The sequence below is a fragment of the Myotis daubentonii genome, chromosome 13 (genome assembly GCF_963259705.1).
Source record: "Myotis daubentonii chromosome 13, mMyoDau2.1, whole genome shotgun sequence".
Taxonomy (NCBI): domain Eukaryota; kingdom Metazoa; phylum Chordata; class Mammalia; order Chiroptera; family Vespertilionidae; genus Myotis; species Myotis daubentonii.
The window spans coordinates 63,667,059-63,693,622 of record NC_081852.1 but is presented as its reverse complement, the minus strand read 5'-3'; the positions used below and the strand labels follow the sequence as shown (position 1 = coordinate 63,693,622).

The following is a 26,564-nucleotide window of genomic DNA, read 5'->3' as shown; positions in this document are numbered from 1 at the left end:
TGCCCTGACCGGGAGCAGACCGTGACCTCCTGGCTCCTGGGTCGAAGCTCCAGCACCGAGCCCGGCCGGCAGCACCGCGGGCTCTAAGGCGGACGCTGTCCGGAATGAGGCCGTGATGACGGGCGTTTCTCGGCCACAGAAAGTGCATCACGAGGGAGGAGCCCTGATGGGCCCTGGCTCTGGGTGGTGATGACGTGTCGGGGGCATCGTGTGAGGAGTGTGCGCGCTGCAGGGGTGCTGATGGGAGGCTGCGTGGAGAAGCCAGGGGTGTCTGGGAATTCTGCTTTCTGCTCAGATTTGCTGTGAACCTAAAACTGCACTCAAAACGAAAGTCTATTAACATTAAAAAAACCCCAAAAACTTCTGAACAAAGGAGACTCAGAAACACACGGAGAGCCCCAGGCAGCACCTGTCAGACCAGGAAAGGACTCCGGGGGCTGCTCCCTCAATGGCCTCCTGCCGCTCTGGCCCGGCCTGCGGGCCCGGGGCAGGTGTCCGGGGAGCGGGGAGCTAGAGAAGGACTTTCCAAGGGAGAGACGCCCGTGGGCCCCCGCGTGCAGAGTCCCCCCCAACGAAAACGGCAACCCAGGCACAGCTGCTGGGAGGGTGGCAGCCGCCCCTGGAGGCTCCGTGTGGCTCCGCCCTGCTTCCTGCGGCCGCCCGCTGCTTCCTGAGCCGCCCCTCCAACGGACAGAAATGCACGTTCTCATGGAAGGAAATCTGTTCTTTTTAAATACATTTTTATTGATTTCAGAGAGGAAGGGTGGGGAGAGAGAGACAGAGAGACATCCATGAGAGAGAATCACTGATTGGCTGCCTCCTGCAGGCCCCACACTGGGGATCGAGCCCGCAACCGAGGCCTGTGCCCTGACCGGGAATTGAACTCTGACCTCCTGGTTCATAGGTTGATACCCAACCACTGAGCCCCCCGGGGCCGGTGGGGGGGAAATCTGTTTCTGAGTCACAGGCCCGGGCGCTGTGTGGTGGGCTGGGGGCTCTGTGCGGCCCTCCAGGGACCACCTCGGGGGGCGGGGCAGTGCCTGTCCTGGTCACAACCCTCAGGCCCCAACAGGATCGAGGGGCTGCCTCTCCTCATCGATCCGCCGCCTCCCTCCGGGGCTCACGCGAGCCTTCACCCTTTGCAGGCTCCTCCTGTCCAGGTGCACCTGCCGGCTCAGGGTCTCTTTCCTCAGGGGGGCCCCTCTCCCCTCCCCTCCCACCTGTGCCCCACGCAGCTGGGCTGAGCCCTCCCCTCCGGGTCATTCCTAACCTCCTCCCCACCCCGGCCTGGCTGGGCTGGGGGAGCAGAGCTCCCAGCAGGAACCCTGTGGCCAGGAGGAGGGGGAGGCGTGGCCACTAGGGGGTGAGCGGACCTCAGGCAATGCCAAGCAGGTGCCAGGGGACCTGGATGTGAGAGGACAGACAGGGGAGAGCTGAGAAAGGGCAAGGGGCAGCTTCCTCCTCCTCCACCAGGGGCAGGAGGACCCCCCACCAGGAGAGGGGCCTGGCCATGCCTCCCCCCTCCGTCCCCCATTCCTTCCCCCATTCCCTCCTCCATCCCCTCCCCTCATTCCCTGATGATCAGGAGGCGCGGTGCCCTGGGTGCTGGGCCACCGTCTGGCTGGACCTGCTGAGTGTTTGCTAACAACACGGGACACACGGCCTGGGGTCCCTTCGCTACGATTCCTGACCCCACAGGCCACCCTGAGCGGAGCCCGGACCTGCGTGCCGCGCCCTCATCCCCCAGCTGGGAATTCCGGGACCCCCTCTCCCCCCAAGCCCCCGACTCCCTCGCCACCAGCTGCTTTCTCAGGCTCCACGGGAGTCACGCGTTCAGGGACACGGAGCGAGCGCCTCGGGCCGGGGCCTCCGGAGCCTTGAGAAGTGAGTCCGAGACGGGCCAGGCGCCCTCCGGGTGGCAGCTCCGGCTCCAGGTTATAGGGGCCCCGTTTGTGTCTGTTTACAGCCCTTTGGGGCTGGACTTGGGGGGCCTTTGGGATGAAAAGGGGGGCCCAGCTCCGGAGAATCCTGGTCTCAGAGGAGGAGGAGGAGGAGGAGGAGGCTGAGCTGCCGAGTCCAAGAGGAGAGGAGCTGGCCTTTCTGGGGCGCACCCAGGGGAGGGGTGTTAGGCCCAGGGCAGCCGAGGGAGGGGGACGGGGTGTGGAGGGGACGGGAGCCGCGGAGGAGACTTCAGGGCTGTGCTCGGCCCAGAGGAGCCAACGGAGGCGGCCAGGCCCCCTGAGCCCAGCGCGCCCAGTGGGCGGAGGAAGGGGGGGTTACGGAATCGGGGGGCTGTGCTGAGGGCCTGGAGGTGGCGTGGGAGTGGGGGGCTTTATATTTACACCTGGAGACCTGGGCGACGGTCCAGCTGGAGGAGGCACCCAGGCCCTGACACCTGGTTCCTCAGCCCTGGAAGGTGCCCCTCTGCTCTCCAGTCCCTCCCAGCTCCCGTGTCCCCTCTGAGTCGCATCCAAGGACCCAGGGCGTCCATCCGGGACTTTCTGCTTTTTTTTAAAAGAATGTTTTTATATCAGAGAGGAAGGGAGAGGGAGAGAGAGAAACATCACTGATGAGAGAGAATCACGGATGGGCTGCCTCCTGCACGTCCCGCACTGAGGATGGAGCCCACATCCCGGGCCTGGGCCCTGACCGGAATGGAACTGTGACCTCCTGGTTCCTAGGTTGATGCTCAGCCCCTGAGCCACGCGGGTGGCCCCTCCGTGACTTCTGGTTCCGTGGTCTCCTCCCTGCGGCCGGGCCTGCACGCAGAGGAAGGGCAGCTCCCGGTGCCCCTGGTCGGCCCCACAGGGCGCTGAGGGCGCTGCACGTTGAGGGACGGTCACCAAGCTCCGGAGCCAGCCGCCCACCGCCCGCCTCACCCACATCGGCCAGACCCATTGTTCTCACCACCGGCCGAAAGCCCCCCGGGAGGAAACCAGAGGCGGGAGGGGCCGGCCCTGGGCGAGGACCCGGGGCAGCAGGGGCACAGCCAAGGCCCCGCCTGCCGCCCTGGTGCGGGGTTGCCTTGGAAACAGCTTCCTGATGGCGGCCAAGGGCATTTCCTTTCTCTTGACCGCAGCCCCCTTCCCTCTCCGGTCTGGACGGATATAACCCGGCGATTTGGCGGGAGACCTGCCGCCGGCTGTGGAGCTGGGCCTCCTGGGAAGGCGGGCGGCCGCCTTCCTGTCACTCAGGAGAACGCGGTTCCCGGGCGGGCGGCCTCCCTGCTGTGGCCTCTGACCCGGAGGGCAACTGAGGTGGCCGTCTTCGCTGATGTTCCCAAGTCCTCGTCCGTCTGTCTGTCTGTCTGTCTGCTGCACATTAGCCACATGCACGCTCCCCATGTGCCAGGCACTTTCTTTATTTCTTTTTTAAAAAAATATATATCTTGTATTGATTTTTTACAGAGAGAAAGGGAGAGGGATAGAGAGGTAGAAACATCGATGAGCTGCCTCCTGCACACCCCCCATGGGGATGTGCCCGCAACCAAGGTACATGCCCTTGGCCGGAATCGAACCTGGGACCCTTCAGTCCGCAGGCTGACGCTCTATCCGCTGAGCCAAACCAGCCACGGCCAGAAACTTTTTCAAAATAACCAATTAACCTCCCAAGATTTCACCTGCTTGCACTGGCTTCACCCCCATAGCCAATGATCATCTTCCCAGGTGAGGCTGACAGTTCCCTAGAGTCCAGCGCATCGCCCTTCTGGTGAAACAAACGGGCCTCTGCTTCGCAGTTGAATGTGCTCAGCAATGTCTGACTCTTGCTTTGCTCTTTTCCTTTCAATAACTTGTTAACTATAGTAACATTGATACAGAAGGAGCTAAGGTTTGCCACTGCCGACGGTACGTGCCAGCAACCCAGGTACATGCCCTTGACTGGAATCGAACCTGGGACCCTTCAGTCCGCAGGCCGATGCTCTACCCACTGAGCCAAACCGGTTAGGGCTCTTTATTTATTTTTTAAGAAATATATGTTTTTATTGATTTCAGAGAGGAAGTGAGAGATAGAAAGATCAACAATGAGGCCCAGGGCGCGGGGTTCGGGAACAGGAGGGGCCTGGGAAAGGCTCTAATCAGACGTTCCCCCCGAGGCTTCCAGCCCCTTCTCCTGCCTTTGAATTCCTAACTGAGCAAACGGGGCACCTTCCCAAGGTCACAGCACCTTTATCTCTGGCCCTCACCCTGGAAAGATCCCGGAGGAGGGGCTGGAACTGTTAGCCTAACCCCAGGTGTCCCTCCACCAGGTGTGGCTCAGCCCAGGGCATCGCCATGGGGAGGGGATGGCCCTGCACCCAGGCAGGGCAGCGACCTGCCTCGACCACCTGCCTCAGAATTACCTGAGCGCCTGGCAGGGTTCCCAACCCTCCCAGACCCCCTGATTCTGTGACCTAAGATTTGAGAACATCTGCGACTTTTCTATTTATTGCAACAGAAGTTGCTCAAAACGTGAACAGTCTTAGCGGCTTCATGAGCTGAATGAGCAGGAAGTGTGGGTCCTTAGAACACGGGGTTGGACCAACCGCTTCTCGAGATGGAATTTCTTTCAGATTTCCGTGGAGGACAGAACGGTCTGGGTAAACGGTAGCTCATAATTGCCCCTATTAACAGTGATCAGGGCAGCAGCGGGCGGTTTATGGCGTCTCCAGCGAAGGCCGGCTTCGCTAACTGGAAATTCACTATCCCACCCGTTCTGCACGTCTCCGCGGGTCGGGGAGCCCCTGATAGTGCGGGCGTGGCCCCAGGAGCGGCTGGTGGACTTTGTCTGGGAGCCTTTTGGGAATCAGAGTCACCCCCCAATAAAGCCACTGGGGGGCCGGTTTCCCGCCACCCACGCGTGTGCTCACCCAAATGCCAGCGTCAGGGTGACTGATGGCAGTGGAGCATGAGCACGAACCTCCTGTGACCGGTCGGGGCGGTCGGTTCCCGGCACGGCCGGGGCGCGGGAAATCCCGTAAGAGGTTCACCAGGTGAAGACGCACTCAGGGTGATGTGCCAGGGGCTGGGACCGGCCGCAGGCTCACTTCCTACAAAGGCAGCCGGCTCGGTCAGCAGGTGCAGGCGGCTCCCGGGAGGTGGGGTTCGAGGAGCACCCCCTCCCCCGGCTTGTGGCTGCAGGTGTGAGCTGCTCACAATCAGGTCGGCATGTAGCTTGACGTCCCGAGAGCGCAGAGCCCTGCGGGGTGGAGCCCGACGGGAATGACACTAGACGTTCATGGTTATGACCAAGCGTGTAAAATGTAACGGGGGAGCGCACGCGCGTCCAGCGAAGGGTTTGCAGCAGGAGCTGGGGGCTCTGGGGGAGGAGGCCAGCGTTCCTCCTCAGCTCATGGTGGCTCCCGCCTCCTCTCAGGGGGACTGGCGCGGGCAGGACAAGGTGTCCGCTCGCACAGACGCGCCCCAGTGAGCGGAAAGACGGCAGGAGCAACGGGTGGAGAGAGAAGCCGGAGGGAGGCGGGAGGAACGATGCGAAATGAGAGGACAGTGGTCCTTCGCAGTCCAGGGCCGTGGCCCCTGTAGCGGGTGGGAACCGGGTCCTGCCGAGGCCACGCGGGTGTTTGTCGCGTCTTCCTCGGGCCGCACGACAGGAGCCACTTGAGCATCCGCTGCTCTGTTTGGCCAGACCTTTCATGAACTCACCCGATGCCTTTATTGCACTCACACCACCCGCGGGCCGGGCGTCCCCACCCCTGAGTGAGGACAAGGAACCGTGAAGTAGGTCAGGGGCAGGAGGTGGGTTCATGCAACACGTGAGCCGCGAGGTGGCGCCGTCTAAAATATAACGTTCCCGGTACATTTCGGAAAAATCCTGAATGACAGCCTCCACTTACGATCCGGCTTCCCCCCGCATCGCCTTCATCCCCGTGTGTGTCGTACGCACACATGCACACGCGGTCCTTACGGCAGAGGGTGTGTCCAGCGGGTGAGGGTGCGGACCTCGCTCTGCAGGTGGGAGGGAAGCGGAGGGAGCCCTGCCTGCCAGCGGGCGCAGAGAGAGGTGGTGTTTTCCCTCCTTATTTGGGGCCGAGTTGAACCACCTTTGTCCTCAGGACTCGGTGCTTTCTCTCCCACCCGAGCGGGTGCCTCAGCGCCGGTCCTGGAAGATCGCACCATCGGGGCGGCTGGAGGCACATGCTCACCTGGACGCGAAGGGGAAGGTGGCGTCCTGGCGTGTCCCTTCGTGTCCCAAACCCGCAGCTATTACACACCCGTGTCTGTGGTGAACACGGCGTCGGCAGGCCCGGTCGGATGCCCTCACCGAGGGCCGCTGAGGGCACACCCTGGGGCCGCGAGTGCTCATCCCCAAGCTCCCGGTGACAGGTGTGGAGCTTGGCCACTCAGGACTCCCCTGAGGCAAAGAAACACAGTGCAGCCCCCTCGAGTCTGTGCAGGTGCCTCCCGGGAGGGTCCCCGCCCCGCACATGCCCCAGGAAAGTCCTCGGGAGGAGACGGCAGGGACAACGGGGCAGGTATGGGTCTCAGCCTGGCAGCCAGGCCGGGGGCAGCCAGCCCCTGACTTCAAGAAGGGGCCGGGGAGAGCTGAGGAAGGAGGCCCGGAGCAGCAAGGCAGCCGGGAGGCTAGGAGCCCCCTGCTCGGACTCCAGGGGGCTCCCCAGAGAGAGAGGGAGGCTGCCCCACAAATGACTGAGCCCCGCAGCACGGAGAAGCCAGCCATGGGCACCGGCCTGGCCAGGTGACAGGGCCCAGGTGGCGGGGCTCTTGGGCAATCTGTGTTGGCAGCACAAACAGGAAGTGGTCGCTCGATGCCTCCCCCACAGTCACTGCCACACAAAGAGGCTAAGAGAATCTGCCCCTGTGCCCTCGGGCGAAGGGGGGAAGGTGGCGGGCCCTCCCTAATGGGGAGCTTGCCCAGCCCTTCCTTTCCTGGAATAACCTGCGATGCCCTCCCTTCCCATCACCCCGTCCTCCGGGACCTGCGGCGGCCCCATGGCTCGGTGCCCCCTCCCCCTCCCCCCTCCGAGGCCTTTCAGGGGCTGTGACCTCGGGCAGGAGGCAGGAGGTGCCGGGCCCTCTCCTTTGAACCTGGGCAGGTGGCCTGACGGGGCAGGAACAGATGTTGGGCACCTGCTCTGGTTGTAAGACATGGATCCTGCGCTGTTGGCCGCGATTGTGTTGTTCTGATGAGAGAAGGCACATGCTCACCCGGCTGGGGGCGCACGTGGGACCTGGGAGCGCACCTGGGAATGCGGCCCGTCCTCCCCACCAGGGAGCTCCTGTTCTCACGGAGAGATTAGCAGAGATTAGCACCTGTCGCAGGGACAGAGCCGCCAGCCCTTTGCATGTCACTAAGCCCGTTGCAGACCCAGCCCTTGCTCTCCCGCATTCCCTGTGAACTGCCGTCTGGCATGCCCTTTGCCTGCTCCCCATGTAATCTCCGTCCTTCTCCCCAGTATAAGCAGCGGCTGATGGGGGGGCAGAGCGGGTTTTCGTGGGGACCCCCTGCTCCCTGTGCTGCCGGCAGGACTGGATTAAAGGCTCATGTAGGATTCAACCCTGTCTGTGCTTGGTTGGCTCCGGTGTGACAGGCGGCCGGACCTCTTGGTTTGACTTCCTGAAACTGTGCTCTCGTCTGTGAAGTGGGGGGAAGGAGAAGGAAGGCTGTGGTGTTGGCTGCGGGCCTTGGAGTTCTGGCTGCCGTTCTGTCAAACACTAGACTTTGCTAAAGTGGGTGCCATCAGACACTTACGAGATCTGGGGACCTCACCCCCAGAAACATCTAGGACCTTCCGCAGCCTCAGCGAGGCCCCCCAGAACCAGGGAGTCCCCCAGGGCAGTCCCCCACCGGGCCCAGCGCGGGCAGCCCGTGTACTGGAGTGATTTCACGTTTGCGTCTTAAGTACAAATATTTATACAAATATAACTCAAAGCATGACGTTCTAGTTCTAAAACATGATGGGTGCGGCTCAGTGATCAAGCGTCAGCCTATGAACCAGGAGGTCACAGTTGGATTCCTGGTCAGGGCACGGGCCCAGGTTGTGGGTTTGGTCCCCAGTGTGGGCCGTGCAGGAGGCAGCCGATCCATGACTCTCTCATCATTGATGTGTGTCTCTCTCTCCCTCTCTGAATTCAGTAAAAAAATATTTTTAAAAAATAAAACAGTGCTGTGTCGTGTAACAAAGATTTGAACTGCCCTGGCCGGTTTGGCTCAGTGGATTGAGGGTCGGCCTGCGGACTGAAGGGTCCCAGGTTCTATTCCAGTCAAGGGCCCAGGCCCAGACTGTGGGCTCCATTCCCAGTAGGGGGTGTGCAGGAGGCAGCCGGTCCATAGTTCTCTCTCATCATTGTTGTTTCTATCCCTCTCTCCCTCTCCCCTCCTCTCTGAAATCAATAAAAATCTATTTAAAAAGAAGGTTCGAACCTCTAAGTATGTAGGCACTGCCAGGCGCCATCTCACAGACCTCCCGCTGCCATCGACCCGCCCTCATCTGTGCCAGAGGAGGGTGTAAAGGTCCGGATTGCACCATCCTGTTCGTCATCGGCTCTCCAAGGTCTCGGTGCGTCTCCCGCGGTTCCGTCCCGAGGCCTCAGAGGCGGGGCCCCGTTGTGTTCTGAGGGCAGCGACTTTCCATCGCCCGGTGGATTCCTGGGGGGGGGGTCGCCTTATTCCTCCCCTGGCTGCCCAGCCTGTGGGCGTGGCTGCGCCCAGTGTCCCAGTCCACACGTGGCGGCCTGTCCTTAGGGAGCTCGGGGGTCTCTCGCCTCCGTCCTCCTCCAAACGCCACCGGGGCTCCCCATGCCGCGCAGAACGAGACACGGAGGCCTAGCTGAGCCAAGACCGCTGCTCGCACCCGGCGCCGCCCTGCGCTCGCTCTGCCCAGGAGCCTGCGGGGCAGCCGGGTGGCCGCCCAGAGCCAGTCCCCTGGGGCCCACACGCGGGTGCCCATCAGCATCACCTGGGAGTTCAAGGCCCAGCCCAAGGCCGGCGGGGGGGGGGGGGGGGGGGAAAGGGCAGACACACCTGTATCTTATTTTCACTTTTTAAAAATTTCAAAAATATTGTTATTGATGTCAGAGAGGAAGGGAGAGGGAGAGAGAGAAACATCCATGAGGAGAGAGAATCCTGGACCCGCTGCCTCCTGCACGCCCCCCACGGGGGATCGAGCCTGAAGCCCGGGCCTGTGGGCTGACCGGGAATCGAACCGTGACCCCCTGGTTCCTATGTTGACACTCAGCCCTGAGCCCTGCTGGCCGGGCTGTATTTTGTCTTATTTACGTACTGACTGGAATTTATCTTCATTGTGGAAGGGATTGCAGATGTCCCCCCCGCCCCCATGCTTCCGTGTCTGGATCTGTTTTGTTCGGTTGCGATGATTCCTCTCCGCCCAGCGCAGCCCACGGCCTCTCGTTGGGGGTCCGTCCCGCAGCCCCAGGGCCGCCCTTACAGGCGGATCCACGGACGACAGCGGGCGGACCGAGCCCTGCCTGCGGGGGTTTCCGTGGTGACGGCAGCTCGGGGGCTGGAGGAAGCAGCTACAGGCGGCGGGGTCGTGGGGAGACCCTGTAAGGTGGTGGCAGGTGGCGTGGGGAGACCTTTGGGAGGGTCGGTTCGTCACTTTTGGGGCGCGGTTTCCCTCCCTGGAAGGTAAGGGCATCGCTTAGCGGCCCCTAAACTCTCTCCGCTGGGAGGACCCGTCGGAAAACAGTCCTTCCTCACCCGTGGGCTTCACGCCATTGCTGACATGAGCGGACTCAGAACAGGAGCACCTAGGGCTCTGAGGACGTGGGGGACACAGCCCCCTCTGAGGATGTGGGGACACAGCCCCCCTCTGCGGATGTGGGGACACAACCCCCCTCTGAAGATGTGGGGGACACAGCCCCCCTCTGAGGATGTGGGGGACACAGCCCCCTCTGTGGATGTGGGGACACAGCCCCCCTCTGCAGATGTGGGGACACAGCCCCCCTCTGAGGACGTGGGGGACATAGCCCCCCTCTGTGGATGTGGGGACACAGCCCCCCTCTGTGGATGTGGGGGACACAGCCCCCCTCTGTGGATGTGGGGGACACAGCCCCCCTCTGTGGATGTGGGGGACACAGCCCCCCTCTGTGGATGTGGGGACACAGCCCCCCTCTGTGGATGTGGGGGACACAGCCCCCCTCTGCGGATGTGGGGACACAGCCCCCCTCTGAGGACGTGGGGGACACAGCCCCCCTCTGTGGATGTGGGGACACAGCCCCCCTCTGAGGATGTGGGGGACACAGCCCCCTCTGTGGATGTGGGGACACAGCCCCCCTCTGTGGATGTGGGGACACAGCCCCCCTCTGTGGATGTGGGGACACAGCCCCCCTCTGTGGATGTGGGGGACACAGCCCCCCTCTGTGGATGTGGGGACACAGCCCCCCTCTGTGGATGTGGGGGACACAGCCCCCCTCTGTGGATGTGGGGACACAGCCCCCCTCTGTGGATGTGGGGACACAGCCCCCCTCTGTGGATGTGGGGACACAGCCCCCCTCTGTGGATGTGGGGACACAGCCCCCTCTGCAGAGTGCGTAGCTTCCTCCCTCCCCCTGGGTTCTGAGGAGAGAAGGGACCAAAGCTGCCCAGGGGATTCCTGAGAACACAGAGGGTCAGGTCAGGGGAGGCTTCACCCTCAGCCAGGCCAGGAGAGGAGGGCAGCCAGGAGAGAAACAGGAGATGGCAGCGGGGGGCTCAGCGAGGGGAGCAGGGGCGTCAGGGGCTCAGCGAGGGGAGCGAGGGGTGTCAGGGGGCTCAGTGGCCGAGCCCTCAGCCCTCAGCCCTCCGCACGCCCCTCACTGAGGCCCCGGGATCTTGGGTGTAAGTGCTTCACCTCTGGGTGGGGAGGAGCCTCAGTTTCTCTGTCTGTGAAGTGGGGCAGCGTCGGCTGAGCCTCACCGAAGGGCGTGTGTGACCTGATGTCAGGGACAGGCCGAGTGCATGTCCAGCCGAGAGCGTGGCTTTCGTGTTACGTCCACACACGCTGTCTGTCTGCACTCGGGCTGGGTGTGGGGTGGTGGCTGGGTGTGCGGTGTCGGCTTGGGGAAGGTGGGCCCTCCCAGGCCCGGCGCTTTCCGCAGGAGGAACGGAGCGGCGCTGGCGGGCGTCCTGTGGGTCCCCGCAGGCCCAGCTCGCTGTCTCGGGAGGGACGGGGGGGTGGGGGGGGGAGTGGAGGGCACGGCCGCTGCCCCGGCCTCGGGTCAGAGCGGCTCCTCCAGAGGCACCTGCAAACCTGCGGGAAAGCCATCCACCCAGCGCCACCCACTTCCTCCGCTGAAGTGGTCAGCCAGGTGTCTTCTGGGGAATGCACGCGCACACGCACACACACACATGCACACGCACACACATGCACACACACACAAACTCATGCACTCTAGGCACCATACATGCAGGTACATGTGTACATACACAAACAGACATGCAGAAGCTCATTCATGCACACACTCATGCACACGCAGGCACCATACATGCATGCACATGCACACACACACTCACACACGCTGGCTCTGGGGCCTGTGAGTAACAGGAAGAAGGAAATGTGAATGAACCCTTTCTCACTCAAGGAACTCACCTGAGGGGCGGCCCCAGCCTGGCTTCCTCCTCCGGCCGCGCACAAGGGGCCCATTCTGGCCGCGGCTGTTGGGCTCGGCTGACCCCACGCACTTTTGTTCCCCTGGTTTGGCGAGAGCTGCGGCTCGTCACTGCCCTGCATCCTCAGAGCCCCTTCCTTTGTCCCAGTTTCCTTGGATTTGAGTATTTGTTGTTGTTTCAACACCACTCGTCACGGCCACGGCAGGGCTGGCAGGGCTGCGGGTGAGCGAAGCGGTGGGTCTGACGGCTTCCCGAGCCCCATGTGGCCCCGCTCTCCCGGGGGGGGGGGGGCGCTGGGGCAGCTTCCTGATCCCTGGGCACACCTGCCACCTGAGCGCACGGGGCACAGCCGGCTCTCAGCCGGGGGGCGACCTGTGACCCCTTTTTAATTTATTTTGTAAAATATATTTTTATTGATTTCAGAGAGGAAGGGAGAGGGGGAGAGAGAGAAACATCCATGATGAGAGAGAATCATGGATCGGCTGCCTCTTGCACACCCCACACTGGGGATCGAGCCCGCAGCCCGGGCCAGTGCCCTGACCGGGAATCGAACAGTGACCTCTGGTTCGTAGGTTGATGCTCGACCACTGAGCCATGCTGTCTTTAGTTTCACTAAAGAAATGGTGGCAGCCTGTGTGAGGCCCCTTCTCCCTTTGCTCTTTGTTAACAGTTACATGTACGAGGGACATCTATATATATACAAGCCTAAGCGACTGTTACAACCAGAGGACCGGCCGGTAGCCATGACGTGCACTGACCACCAGGGGGCAGATGCTCAATGCAGGAGCTCCCACAGCCAACCTCCCCTCAGCCAGCCCTGATCAGCCCTGATTGCCCGCCAGGCCCAGGGACCCCACCTGTGCACGAATTCGTGCACTGGGCCTCTAGGTGATTAATAAACCACACAGTCTTCACGTGCGCAGCTCGACGACGCATGCTCTGTAGACCGCACCGTGTGCCCACCACCCACAGCCACGGCCCTGTGTGACCATAGGGCTGGCCCTGCACTGCCCGCCCCCCCTGGTAACCACCGCAGTCTCAGTTTATGTCCCACATGTGAGTGAAACCACATGGCTCCGGACTCTTTCTGTCTGACTTGTTTCGCTTGATGTTCGTTCTAAGGTCACCCACGTTTCACAAACGGCACTGTTTCCCCTTTCCTCACGGCTGAGAGCTAAGTGTTCCCAGCGTGCGTGTGCCCCCTCTGCATCCACCCCATCGAAGGACGTGTCGGCTGTCTCCTGTCCTGCCGCATGGAGGAGGCCGCAGTGAGCGTGGGGGTGCATATCTCTGCTAATAAGCTTTCTTTCTTTTCTTTTTTTTAAAATATATTTTATTGATTCTTTACAGAGAGGAAGGGAGAGGGATAGAGAGCCAGAAACATCGATGAGAGAGAAACATCGACCAGCTGCCTCCTGCACACTCCCCACTGGGGATGTGCCAGCAACCAAGGTACATGCCCTTGACCGGAATCGAACCCGGGACCCCTGAGTCTGCAGGCCGTCGCTCTATCCACTGAGCCACACCGGTAAGGGCATGCGAATAAGCTTTCAAACGCCTCGGGGAGAAGCCCAGCTCAGCGTCCTGCTCTTCGCGGCGGTTTTCGTTCGTTAGCGGCGCTCTGGCCCCGCTCTTCCCCTGGCCGTGCTGTTGAAGATGCTCTGGCCAGTGGGCAGGGAGAAGGGGGCCGCCTTGGAGGGGGCTGCTCTGCTGGGGGTCCCCAGGGGCCCCCCTCTCCCCACAAGAGGAAGACCTGTCTGTATGGGGTCTGTGACCCACAGAGAGCTCCCGGGACAGGTGGGCCCCGGCGGCGAAGGGCTCACCTGGTGGCAGGTGGCCCAGTGTATTCTTCCTGGTCCGAGACCTTCCTGATGCGGGGACACCACCCCCTCCCCCCGGGACACGCCCGGCAGCTTTGACTGACAGCTGGGCTCCCTCCACTTCCTTCTCTGCTTCTGCTGAACAAAAGCTCCCAACCCCTTGTTGTCTTAGGGCTTCGCTGCTAACCACAGGGAGCGAGGACGGGTCAGCCCGGGAGGTGTGTGACGGTGAAATCTCGCCCGCTCTCAGGACGACGTTCCCAGTCCGAGCTGGGCTATCCACGGCTGCTCAGGGTTACCTGGCGGGACCCTCGTGCCTCGTGCGCACTCAGGCCTTGTTCCCCGTCCGGTCTCCCCACTCTTGGGTGCGGGTGACTCCTGTAGGGGTTGCTGTCTCAGGGAAACTGCCTGCTGTCGGATTTGGGTGCTTTTCTGCAGGTTCCCAGGGCAAGTGGCGTTAATACCTCCAAGGGGGATGGGAGAGATCTGTAATACTATCAACAATAAAAAATACTTTAAAAATTAAATAAATACAATAGCTACAAAAAACACCCAATAATTTTCCTCCATAAAAAAAATATGAATAAATAGCCCAGCCAGTGTGACTCAGTGGTTGAGCGTCGACCTGTGAACCAGGAGGTCAGGGTTCGATTCCCGGTCAGGGCACAGGCCCGGGTTGTGGGCTCGATCCCCAGTGTGGGGTGTGCAGGAGGTGGCTGATCCATGATTCTCTGTCATCATTGATGTTTCTCTCTCTCCCTCTCCCTTCCTCTCTGAAATCAATATATTTAAAAGTGTTTACAAAAAACCCAGGAGAGGGGCTGTGCACAAGGCAGGGGGAGGTCAGGGCTGGTTTTGTGGGTTTGCGAGGTCCATCCCAGCCCCGTGAGACCGCCAAGAGCAGGATCCGAAACCCCGTGAGATGTCAGGTGGCCCGGCCGGAGCCCCAGTACTCGGCCCTGTGCCATGGTAATAGTGTGAGATCCAGACGCCAGAGTGGCTGCTCTCCTGGTCACGGCCTCGGCCTCCTTGGAATTGCCCCAGCTCCTCCTGCCCCGTCTGCGTGAACGCTGCCCTCGCTCTCCCAGGCGAGGGGCCAGTGTGTGGCCCTGCCAGGCCCGCCCGGCCCAGAGAGGGGCCTTCCCTTTGGCACCGGGGCTGTTTGCCCAGCAGCCCACATCCTGCTGGGGCCGCCTTCCCAGGAGCTCACCGAGTCCTCAGGGGCGAAGATGGGGCCCCGTGGGCCGCGCGCCAGGAGGAAGTTGGAAGCGGGTCCCTCAGGTCCGCGCGGCGGCAGGTGGGAGCAGCCGATGATCCGAGCGGCATCGATCGCACACGCCCACGTCGTCCCACAGCTCAGCCGGACCGTTACGCTTCCCCCTGTTGATTTATGGCATCAATAGGAAGGTCATGCCCGGGACACGCCTCCTGGCGGCTGGAACCCATAAATATCGAGGCTCCGTGTCCCCCGGAGCAGAGCCGGCACCATGGGGCTCCCCAGGGTCACCCTGGTAACGTGTCTGCTGCTGGGCCGCGTCCTCCACGCAGGTACTGTCTCCTCTGCGGCTGCTCAGCTCACGGGCAAACCCCACTCGCGCGGATTCGGGAAGGAAGCGCTTTTCTGGTTGTTTCCGCCTGAGAAAGGCCAGGGTCGTGGTTAGACGAGGCCGGGGGCCGCGGGTCAGAAAGGCTCCTGCAGCGAGGAAGGGGCGCCAGGCCTCCGCGTGGCCGTGGGGTGAGCCCAGACAGTGGGCGAGAAGCCGGCCCTGCACGGCCCTCAGCGGCGCTCGGCCGGCGGCTCTGGCTCGGTCACTCCTGTCGCCCAGGGCGCCGGCCAGGCAGCGGGGATGTGCGTGCACCGCATGGGGCCACCAGCTGGCCGGCTGGGGACACCCTCCTTTCCTTCTTTTTTAAATAGAATAATTTTATTGATTTCAGAGAGAAAGGGAGGGAGGGAGGGAGAGAAACATCAATGATGAGAGAGAATCATGGATCGGCTGCCTCCTGCACTCCCCTCTCTGGGGATTGAGCCCGCAACCCAGGCATGTGCCCTGACCGGGAATCGAACCCTGACATCCTGGTTCCTAGGTGGATGCTCAACCCCTGAGCCATGCCAGCCAGACAGGATACGTGCAGTTTTAAATGTTTCCTTTTAACTTAAAACATACAAACATGCTTGGACTCACCACTGCGCGGCTGGGGCTCCTGCCTCACGGGTCCCCCCTGTCGGGCTGCCCAGCGGCCTCTGAGCTCCGTGGACACGGACCCTCTCTTCTTGCACCTCCAGGTGGTGCCTCGGCCGCAGGGGTCAGACCCCCACGCCCAGTGAGTTAATCACGCGACGGGCCCAGCCAACCATCAGGGTGCAGCCCCTCACTGCTCCGGGGGGCCTGACGGAAAGCCTGCATTTAGGGGTTCTCACTCGGCCTTTTTTCTTTGTATTTTCAGCAACACCAGTAACAGCAGACATGACGACGGTGACCTCGTCTAGGGAGACGTCTGTGCCAACCGGTAACCCTAGACCCCGGGGCGGGGCTGCAGTGGGGACCGGGGCCACCCCAGGACGCGGGCTTGGGCCGGCAGCGGGTTCTGCTGTTTCAGATGTAGGACGGGAAGGACGGCCCTGCTGGGTCCCAGTCCCTTCTTCTAACACGTCTCCATGCCAGTCTCTGCCCAGCCACCCTTTTCCCTGAGACCTCTGCCCCCTCGCCCTGGGCTGCCCACGGGCGTCCAGTCAGCGGGAAGGGGCAGGGGGCAGAGCATGCCTGGCTCCCTGGGTGTGATCACCCCTTTTCTCTGCTTTCCTCGGTTTCTTCACGGGTCTCCCGGGAACGGAGGACACCTCTGCCTCGGCTGGTAACGTCTCTGTTTCCTCCTCTGGTTGTTGTCCCCAGGCACCCGCCTGTGCAGGACAGGCCATCATTGGACCAAATCGTTCAAAGGTCACGGAAATATATACCAGGGGGCAGAACAGGGAAACGGTTCAGAGTGGCCGCCTGCGTCCCAGTCCCGCCCGGGCCCTCACCCGCCAGCTGGTCTCGGTCCCCTTCCCCAGCCTCCGTTTCCCCAGGGGCTGTTTTGAGGATGAACTGAGCGAATGCCCATAAAGCTCTCTCACGCGGTCTGAGGTTTCGTGTTAGGAAATGCTCAGAATCGCCTCCACGATGACACCTTAAAAATCAGCGTCCTCGACGTCTGCCTCCCTCCCCCTCCCTTCCTCTCTGAAATCAATAAAAATTTATTAACAAACAAAAAAAAATCAGTGCTCCGGCCCGGCCGGCGAGGCTCAGGGGCTGAGCGTCAACCTAGGAACTAGGAGGCCTGGGTTCAATTCCCAGTCAGGGCACAGGACCGGGGTGCAGGCTCGATCCCCACTGGGGGGCGTGCAGGAGGCAGCCGATGGATGATGTTTCTCTCTCATCATTGATGTCTCTCTCTCTCTCTTCGTCTCCCTTCCTCTCTCTGAAATCAATCTTTAAAAGTAGTTTAACATTTTTTTTACACATTCACTTACGTAGCGGCCCCCCGAGCGGCGGTCCCCCAGCGGACTCTGCTCACATTCCACACTGCAGGGCGGACTCGCTGCCGCGGGGAACCCTGGCCCCAGTGCGACCGCCCACTGGCCCAGCCCCGGCTCTGAGCACACAGCGCCCCCCCGGGACGTGAACTGCAGCGTGAGGGCGCCTGGCGGAGAGACCCACTTACCCTGCCTAAACGAAGGGAACATCCCACACCCAACCCGTTTGTTGTCATCTAGAGCAGCGGTTCTCAACCTGCGGGTCGCGACCCCTTTGGGGGTCGAACGACCCTTTCACAGGGGTCGCCTAAGACCATCGGAAAACAATCTATAATGACATATTGTTTTCGTGATTCATCACTCTGCTTTGATTATGGTCAATTTGTAACCATGAGATTGGGGGTCAGCACAACATGAGGAGCTGTGTTAAGGGGTCGCGGCGTCAGGAAGGTTGAGAACCGCTGATCTAGAATCACAAAACCTGAGCCAGGATGCTGGAGGCAACCAGACCCACGGTGGACCCGCTGCGCCCCCTGGCGGATTGCACGGGGAAGCGCAGCCACGGCCTGGGGCTGTGGATCCTTTGCAAAGGGAACCCTCCCTGCTAAGGTGCCTTCGCTCTCTCTCCAGGGCCCTGGGCCACGCAGACGGAAGGCTATGAAGGCTATGACTACGGTGAGGCCTTTCCTATGGCTTTTATGGTGTTCCCAGGGGTGGTCCCCTGGCTGGGCCGGCCAGTTCTGCGCTGCAGCCGTTGGTGGTGGAGGCTGGGTGGCCACTAACACCTTGTGTGGAGCCCCCGGGCTGGGGAGGCGGGTGTGGGGTCCTCTTTCTGGGGAGCTCCCAGAGCCCAAGGGCAGGTCCTTGGTGGGCTGAGAGCGGGCTGAGACGGAGAAGCTGCTGGGACAGCAGGGGAGGCAGGTCCCCAGAGGGGAGAGGAGGCAGTGAGCGAGGCGGGCGGTGCAGAGAGGGGAGAAGAGGGGGCGGGAGGCCAGTCCCAGCAAAGACCGTGGCTTTCTTTTCTTTTAAGAAATGTTTTCATTTCTTTTTTTAAAATACATTTTTATTGATGTCAGAGAGGAAGGGAAAAGGAGAGAGAGAGAGAGAAGCGTCAATGATGAGAGAGAATCATGGATTGGGCGCCTACTGCCCGCTCCCCACTGGGGATCGAGCCCACAACCTGGGCCTGTGCCCTGACCGTGAATCGAACCCTGACCTCCTGGTTCCTAGGTCGACACTCAACCACTGAGCCACACTAGCCGGGCAGGGACGATGGCTTTCCCCTGTCCATGCAGGCTTGCCGCTGAGGCTGGTGAACGGCGCGGACCGGTGCCAGGGCCGGGTGGAGCTCCTGTACCAGGGCGCCTGGGGCACCGTGTGTGACGACAGCTGGGACGCCCGGGACGCGGACGTGGTGTGCAGGCAGCTGGACTGCGGCCACTCGGTGTGGGCGCCCGGCGGGGCCCACTTCGGCCAGGGCTCGGGGAACGTCCTGCTGGGCACCGTGGACTGCGCGGGCTGGGAGCCCTCCCTGTCCAGCTGCCCCCACGGCGGCTGGTACCACCACGAGTGCGGACACAGGGAAGACGCTGGCGTCGTGTGCTCAGGTGGGGCCCCCTTCGCCTGGCCAGGCACCCTGACCGCGCTGTGGACAGCGCCCCCTGCTGGCCCTAACGCCCGGCCCACGCACGCTGCTCCCAGTCACACCTCCTTCCGTGTTTGAGGGCAGGAATCAGGGTCCCTTTTCTTTCCTCATTTAAAAATATATATTTTTATTGATTTCAGAGAGGAAGGGAGAGAGAAACATCCATGATGAGAGAGAATCATGGACCGGCTGCCTCCTGCACGCCCCCCACTGGGGATCGAGCCCACAACCCGGGTCTGTGCCCTGACCAGGAATCTAACCCGGGACCCATTAGTCCACAGGCCAGCGCTCTATCCACTGAGCCACACCGGCTAGTGCAGAGGGTGCATGTTCAGAAACGGCCCCTCCTCCTGGGGGTGGGGGGCTACCCTCTCGGGAATATTGGGGGGTAGACACGTGCCACCTGCGGGTGTCTGAGCCGCAGGCCTGGACACTTGGTATCGAGTCCCGTGCTGTGAATGAGGGCGGGAGTCGGTGGGCTCTGTGGAAGGAAGCGCAGGAGGGGAGGGTGGTGACGGGCCAAGGGCCCCTGTGGCATCCGGGCATCCATCGAGGGGCGGAGGGCGAGTTCCCGCCCCCACCTGCCTCAGAGCCCGGGCAGGAGGGCCACTCTCCAGGAGGCCCCAGCACTGACCTGTTCCCTCTGCTCTGCAGCTTCTCTGCTTTCCACGGCGGTGACCCTGGCAGCATCCACGGAAGGTACGCTTGTCACGTGGGATTTCTGTGCCCCACCCCCCCGCACCCTGACCGGGGACAGGTGCAGAAGTGAGAGATGGGGTGCTCAGCGCCCAGGGCCTCTGAGCTCCAGGGTGGGGCTAGATGACCCACATTAAGGGGGTCCAGTCACCCAGGCCAAGGGCCCCCCCCGTGGCCCCCCCAAGCCACGCTGGCCCCTGGCCAGGCTCAGGCGCTGGGATTTGGGCTGCGGGGCCCAGCGAGGCAGGTGCACACCTCTGAGCAGCATCCTGGCCTGTGCCCTCCCTGAGCCCCCATCAGGGCACCTCGGACCATCTCGGCACGGAAGGCCTTTGGTCCTCCCTCCCGTGGGGCCGAGTCCCATGCCCCCCTGGGGTTCCCCCTCCAGCGACAGAGCTGGGGTGCAGGCCACACAGACCGGGTGCCGGCAGCCTGGGCTTTGGGAAGGAAAGTCATCTCCCTTTCTCCCTGGGAAACACTGGCCCCGAGACAGGAGAAGGACGGCCTCCAGGCCAAGGCCCCGGCCAGGACCCAGCAGGGACCAGGGGACCCGGGCATTTCTCTTTCTCGGGTGCCGGGTTCCCGTCCCCGAGGCCCACGGCGTCAGGCCTGGCTGGACCTTCCCTGTCCAGTCCCGCTGGTTAGGGACAGAGATGTCGCTGGAGCCGAGGTGGAGCCTGGCTTCATCCTCTGTGAACGTGTCTCCACCCGGACTCTCAGTGCCGCGGCGGGAGGAGGAGGACCCCTGGCCCTCGGAGCGGTTCCCCGGAGACCCTGCCCCGTGTTAGGAACATCGTGGGCCTGACGAAGCCCGAGACGCCAACGTCCAGCCAGGCCGGCGAGGGAGGGCTCAGGTGCGGGGCCCTCTGCCTCTGACCGGCCTGCAGACAGGACTTCCCCAGACCTGCCAGGCCCTCCCAAGGGGAGAGGGGGTGGGGGTCGCACCTCTAGATCCAAAGGGCCCCCATGCTGAAGCCCAGGAGAGACTCAGAGGACACGGGGCTCTGGGTGCAGTGGTTTGAGCAGCTGCCAGGCCATCCTCTCTCCACGCCCAGCACCAGGCCGGCTCTTGCTGGGGCCGTGGGCAAGCCCAGGGCCCCTTGAGGCAACTCGACCACCACAGGCTTCCAGCCAGCCTCACACTGACCAGGGAAACACTGGCAGCGTTTCCAGGGAAGTGAAAGCCAAACCAGTCCGCCCTTCAGCCCCCCCACCCCTGGCCCCCACACACTATGCCACACAGGGCACTAAAGATGCTGGCCAGTGCAGTGAGACGGGAGGACTCAGGGAGAAGTGCCGCGCTGTGAACATTATTTCTGAATCCATTTCCTGGCGCCGGCGGGGGCCCGTGTGGAAGGCCCAGTGCAGGCTCGGGAGGTGGATATGGAGACACCTCTTCCCCTGCAGAGCCTTTAAAACACATGTTTATTGATGTCAGAGAGAAAGGGAGGGAGAGAGAGAGAAACACCCACGATGAGAGAGAATCATGGACCGGCTGCCTCCTGCAAGCCCTCCACTGGGGATGGAGCCCCCAACCTGGGCCTGTGCCTTGACCGGAATGGAGCCCAGGACCCTTCAGTCCACAGGCCAGCGCTCTATCCACTGAACCACACTGGCTAGTGCAGAGGGTGCAGGTTCAGAAACGGCCCCTCCTCCTGGGGGCGAGGCCTCCCTCTCAGGAATATCTCGAGGGGCTGAGGGTGCATGTTGAGAAATGGCCCCTCCTCCTGGGGGTGGGGGGCTACCCTCTCGGGGATATTGGGGGGTAGACACGTGCCGTCTGCAGGTGTCTGAGCCGCAGGCCTGGACACTTGGTATCGAGTCTCGTGCTGTGAATGAGGGCGGGCTCTGTGGTGGATTCTGTGGAAGGAAGCGCAGGAGGGGAGGGTGGTGACGGGCCAAGGGCCACTGTGGCATCCGGGCATCGATCGAGGGGCAGAGGGCGAGTTCCGCCTCACAGGGAAGGGGTGTAGCCTCGCTGCCCAGGTGGCATAGGGTCTCCCGCCCCGACCTGCCTCAGAGCCCGGGCAGGAGGGCCACCCTCCAGGAGGCCCCAGCACTGACCTGTTCCCTCTGCTCTGCAGCTTCTCTGCTTTCCACAGCGGAGACCCTGGCAGCATCCACGGAAGGTACGCTTGTCACGTGGGATTTCTGTGCCCCACCCCCCCGCACCCTGACCGGGGAGAGGTGCAGGAGTGAGAGATTGGTTGCTCAGCGCCCAGGGCCCCTGAGCAAGGCCTCGGGCTGCAGGGGTGTCCCCGTCCCGGAGCTCCAAGGTGGGGCTAGATGACCCACATTAAGGGGGTCCAGCCACCCAGGCCCAGGGCCCACCCCCGTGGCCCCCCAAGCCACGCTGGCCCCTGGCCAGGCTCAGGCGCTGGGATTCGGGCTGCGGGGCCCAGCGAGGCAGGTGCACACCTCTGAGCAGCATCCTGGCCTGTGCCCTCCCTGAGCCCCCATCAGGGCACCTCGGACCATCTCGGCACGGAAGGCCCTTGGTCCTCCCTCCCGTGGGGCCGAGTCCCGTGCCCCCCTGGGGTTCCCCCTCCAGCGACAGAGCTGGGGTGCAGGCCACACAGACCGGGTGCCGGCAGCCTGGGCTTTGGGAAGGAAAGTCATCTCCCTTTCTCCCTGGGAAACACTGGCCCCGAGACAGGAGAAGGACGGCCTCCAGGCCAAGGCCCCGGCCAGGACCCAGCAGGGACCAGGGGACCCGGGCATTTCTCTTTCTCGGGTCCCGGGTTCCCGTCCCCGAGGCCCACGGCGTCAGGCCTGGCTGGACCTTCCCTGTCCAGTCCCGCTGGTTAGGGACAGAGATGTCGCTGGAGCCGAGGTGGAGCCTGGCTTCATCCTCTGTGAACGTGTCTCCACCCGGACTCTCAGTGCTGCGGCGGGAGGAGGAGGACCCCTTGCAGAGTGGGAGGGAGCAGGGGGCTGTGGGAGATGGCAGGTGGCCAATGAGTGGAAAGAGCCAATAGGGGCCTTGGGGATGGGGTATCATGACCCCATGGAAAAGTCTAGAAATGGGTATAAACTCTCAATATCAGAATGGGTCAAGGCTGAAACATCAGTGTGCACAAAGGGTCAGAGGGCGTGGCTCTGGAAGGACTGCGAGGTGCAGGGCAGCACTGCTGTGTCCCCTCTGAGGCCATGTGCACGGCGTCAGCTCCGTGTGTAGAAGCTGAGGGTCACCAACCCAGGATCTGGGCCGGGCACCTGAGATCTTAGTCTGACTGTCCCTTTCTTCCCCAGCTCCTCAGGCCTCCACATCCTGGCCAGGTAAGTCCCAGCCACTACTCCTGAAACTCCCTCTCTCCTGTATACCTGTGCCGGTCGGCCCTCTCCAGCTGACCCCTGGCTCTTTGAACCCCATCTGGACCACACTTTGGCCCTCTGTCTCCTTATCTATTATGGGAATGGGGATGCCAAAGGCTCTGTCTGTCCATCCTCCTTGTGAGTTCTTAGCAGATACTTGGCGGCCGTCCCGGGGGAGAGGGGCCGATGGTCAGAGAAGTGCCGCCCCTTCCATGAAGGTGGCCACGTGGCTCCAGGCTGAGGAGGGCTTTGTGGGAGAGTGGACACTGAAGCCCACTGGCTTTCTGATGACAGGACAGCAGGCTTCCAGGTTCTCTCCTCCTCTCACACCTGCCGCACCCTGAGGGCCAGCATGGTCATACCCACATCCCAAGGGGGCAGAGACAGTGCCCGGGGATGGCAGTGAACATGTGCTGAGGGTCCTCTGGCTACCAGGACCTGTGATTGCCTCCAGGTTCAGACACTAGGCCCTGACTCTTTCTACCCAAGCTTCAGAGTCAGGCCAAAGCCTCAAGCCACCAGTGAGTGCCTGGCTCATGGGGGAGAGATGGGAAAGGTCTTCTGATGGGGAGGAACATGGCGGTCAGAGACGTGGAGGGATGCGGCTGGTCTCTCCCAGGCCTTCGACAGCAATGACCCATCCGAGCGGGAGGCTAGTGGACAGGCAGGGAGCACGTGCAGGAGGCACATGGGAAAGTCATGCTGAGCGACCCGCCCTTTTAGAACGACTCCTTTCCTCAGGCCTCACCACAAACATTCTCTTTGTTGTCCCTTCCAGACGCATGGACACCTCCTTCCACAGCTCCAACCACAACTGCCTCTACTCAAACAACAACAGGTACAGGACCCATCACCCTCCCAGGGCCCTTCTCTGTCTCTGAATCACGCCTGGGATGGAACTTGAGAGGAAGAGGCTCCATGTGGCCATACCCATCCTAGCCCTGTAGGGGGTTGGGCCAGAGGAGGGTCTCTGACCAGGTCTTTGTCTGACATGGTTGGCTGATGACTTGTCTCCAGGGGGCTTCTGGGAGGAGGCTCAGCCAGGACCCTCCCCTTTGCTCAGTATCAGCCCTAGAGGCCACCTGGCACCTGCTGAGACCCCTGTGCTGGCTCAGCCTCAGGGTGGGTGAGTCTCTGTCCTCTCATGTCTGAAAGAGGTCCCATCTCCTCTGAGGGCTTTGCCTCAAGTCAGGAGGACCACGGAGAATAAATAGGTGGCCAAGGAGGCCATGGCCTTGGCCTGTCCCCGGAGCCATGGACCTCCACCCTGTGTGGCCCTGGTGGATACGGGAGGCAGTCCTCACCTCATGGGCAATCCTGGGGCTCCCTACCTAGGAGCACACTTAGACCTGGCAGGACAGGCCGCCACGATCCCTCCCTGTGATGGAGATGAACCCCTGGGCATGTCCAAAGATGACCGTCTGCCCTTGGGCGTGGCCATGAGGGAGGCCCTGTATCTAGATCTAGAACCTGCCATGGGCCTGGAGCTCAGGACAGACATGGAGGAGGTGTCCTTGTGCCGTCCTCTAGGTTTCGGCACCGATGCTGGTTTGGCCCTGAGGCTGGTGAACGGCGGTGACCGGTGTCAGGGCCGCGTGGAGGTCCTCTACCGAGGCTCCTGGGGCACCGTGTGTGACGACGGGTGGGACACCAACGACGCCAACGTGGTGTGCAGGCAGCTGGGCTGTGGCTGGGCCAGGTCGGCCCCAGGAAGTGCCCGGTTCGGACAGGGCTCAGGCCCGATCGTGCTTGATGATGTAGCCTGCTCAGGGTACGAGTCCTACCTGTGGAGCTGCCCACACAGGGGCTGGAACTCACACAACTGTGGGCACGGAGAGGACGCCGGCGTCATCTGCTCAGGTGCGTCGCTACCATCCCTGGGGGCCCTTCTGTGCTGATGCTGCTGAGAACACTCCCATTCCCCACGCCAGGGCCTTTCCTGAGGCTCATACTGTCCCCCAGTAACTGGAGTGGCTCACGGCATCAGGCACCCACGTGCTAGGTCACCTGCTCAGGCTATACGTCCGCTTGGTGGGTCCATGCGCCCAGCATTCTGAAGGCAGTGCCTGGAACTGGCTCAAGGTGTCTGAGCCCCGTGTTCATGTACAAGAGGCAGCCTCCTGAGCACAGACAGGAGCCTGGCCTTGTGCCCCCGCAGCCAGCTCACTGCCACCTGCAGGGTGTCTGGGCTTCCACCAGAGCAGCTGGTCCCAGGGTGTGGGGGTTGGTGAGCTCCTCCCTCTGTGAGGATGGTGTCACCTGGAAGCTCCCAGACAGTGACCCAGAGGGAACACCCTGAGAGCACAGAGGTCCTTGTGAAGGACAGAGAGAGTGGAAGGGAGCAGGGGGAGGTGGGAGATGGCAGGTGGGCAATGAATGGAAGGAGCCAATGGGAGCCTTGAGGAAGGGGCATTATGACCGCGTGGAAAAGTCTTGAAATGGGTTTTAACTCTCTTTAGCAGAATGGTTCTAGGCTGAGAAATCAGTGTGCATATTGAATGACCCCATTTGGTGGGGTCATTACCCGTTCAGGCTCTGGGGTCAACACCAGGACCCTGATGGCCTGTCCCAGGCATGACACTGGCTTCCATTGTCTGGACAGGAGTCCTCAGGTTCAGGGAGGCTGGCGATCGCAGGGGACAGGGAGAGTCGCTTTGGAAGGACTGTGAGGTTCAGGGCAGCACTGCTCTGTCCCCCCCTCCTACACCCCCTCCCCAAGGCCATGTGCACAGTGTCAGCTCTGTGTGTAGAAGCTGAAGGTCACCAACCCGGGATCTGGGCCGGGCACCTGGGAGCTTGGTCTGACTGTTCCTTTCTTCCCACAGCTGCTCAGGCCTCCACATCCTGGCCAGGTGAGTCCCAGCCACCTCTCCTGTGATGTCCCTCTCTCCTGCCTACCTCTGCCTGTCAGCCCTCTCTAGCTGACCCATGGCTCTTTGAACCCCATCTGGATCACACTTTTGCCCTCTGTCTCTTTAACTATTAGGGGAACGGGGATGCCAAAGGCTCTGTCTGTCCATCCTCCTTGTGAGTTCTCATCAGATACTTGGCAGCTGTCCCGGGGGAGAGCGGCCGATGGTCAGAGAAGTGCCTCCCCTTCCATGAAGGTGGCCACGTGGCTCCAGGCTGAGGAGGGCTTTGTGGGATAGTGGACACTGATGCCCATTGGCTTTCTGATGACAGGACAGCAGGCTTCCGGGTTCTCTCCTCCTCTCACACCTGCCGCACCATGAGGGCCAGCATGGTCACACCCACATCCCAAGGGGGCAGAGACAGTGCCCAGGGATGGCAGTGAACATGTGCTGAGGGTCCGCTGGGTACCAGGACCTGTGATTGCCTCCAGGTTCAGTCACCAAGCCCTGACTCTTTCTATCCAACCTTCAGAGTCAGGCCAACACCTCAAGCCACCAGTGAGTGCCTGCCTCCTGGGGGAGAGATGGGAAAGGTCTTCTGATGGGGAGGCACATGGCAGTCAGAGACGTGGAGAGATGCGGCTGGTCTCTCCCAGGCCTTCGAACCCGATGACCCAGCAGAGCAGGAGGCTAGTGGACAGGCAGGGAGCACGTGCAAGAGGCACATGGGAAAGTCATGCTGAGCGACCCGCCCTTTTGGAACGACTCCGTTCCTAAGGCCTCACCACAAACATTCTCTTTGTTGTCCCTTCCAGACGCATGGACACCTCCTTCCACAGCTCCAACCACAACTGCCTCTACTCAAACAACAACAGGTACAGGACCCATCACCCTCCCAGGGCTTCTCTCTGTCTCTGAATCACGCCTGGGATGGAACTTGAGAGGAAGAGGCTCCATGTGGCCATACCCATCCTTGCCCTGTAGGGGGTTGGGCCAGAGGAGGGTCTCTGACCAGGTCCTTGTCTGACATGGTTGGCTGAGGACTTGTCTCCAGGGAGCTTCTGGGAGGAGGCTCAGCCAGGACCCTCCCCTTTGCTCAGTATCAGCCCTAGAGGCCACCTGGCACCTGCTGAGACCCCTGTGCTGGCTCAGCC

At 62.0% G+C, this 26,564-nt stretch overlaps 1 protein-coding gene across 1 annotated transcript in view; it reads left to right on the top strand.

Moving 5' to 3' along the window:
• Positions 1-26,564, top strand: part of DMBT1 (deleted in malignant brain tumors 1) — a 256,667-nt gene that overhangs the window by 49,789 nt on the left and 180,314 nt on the right. Inside the window, exons 3-10 of the mRNA XM_059661998.1 lie at positions 17,562-17,577; positions 18,198-18,509; positions 19,202-19,246; positions 22,496-22,522; positions 23,337-23,396; positions 24,089-24,418; positions 25,384-25,410; positions 26,226-26,285. Of these exons, the coding sequence (XP_059517981.1) occupies positions 17,562-17,577; positions 18,198-18,509; positions 19,202-19,246; positions 22,496-22,522; positions 23,337-23,396; positions 24,089-24,418; positions 25,384-25,410; positions 26,226-26,285 (877 nt within the window). The remainder of the gene's footprint in view (positions 1-17,561; positions 17,578-18,197; positions 18,510-19,201; positions 19,247-22,495; positions 22,523-23,336; positions 23,397-24,088; positions 24,419-25,383; positions 25,411-26,225; positions 26,286-26,564) is intronic.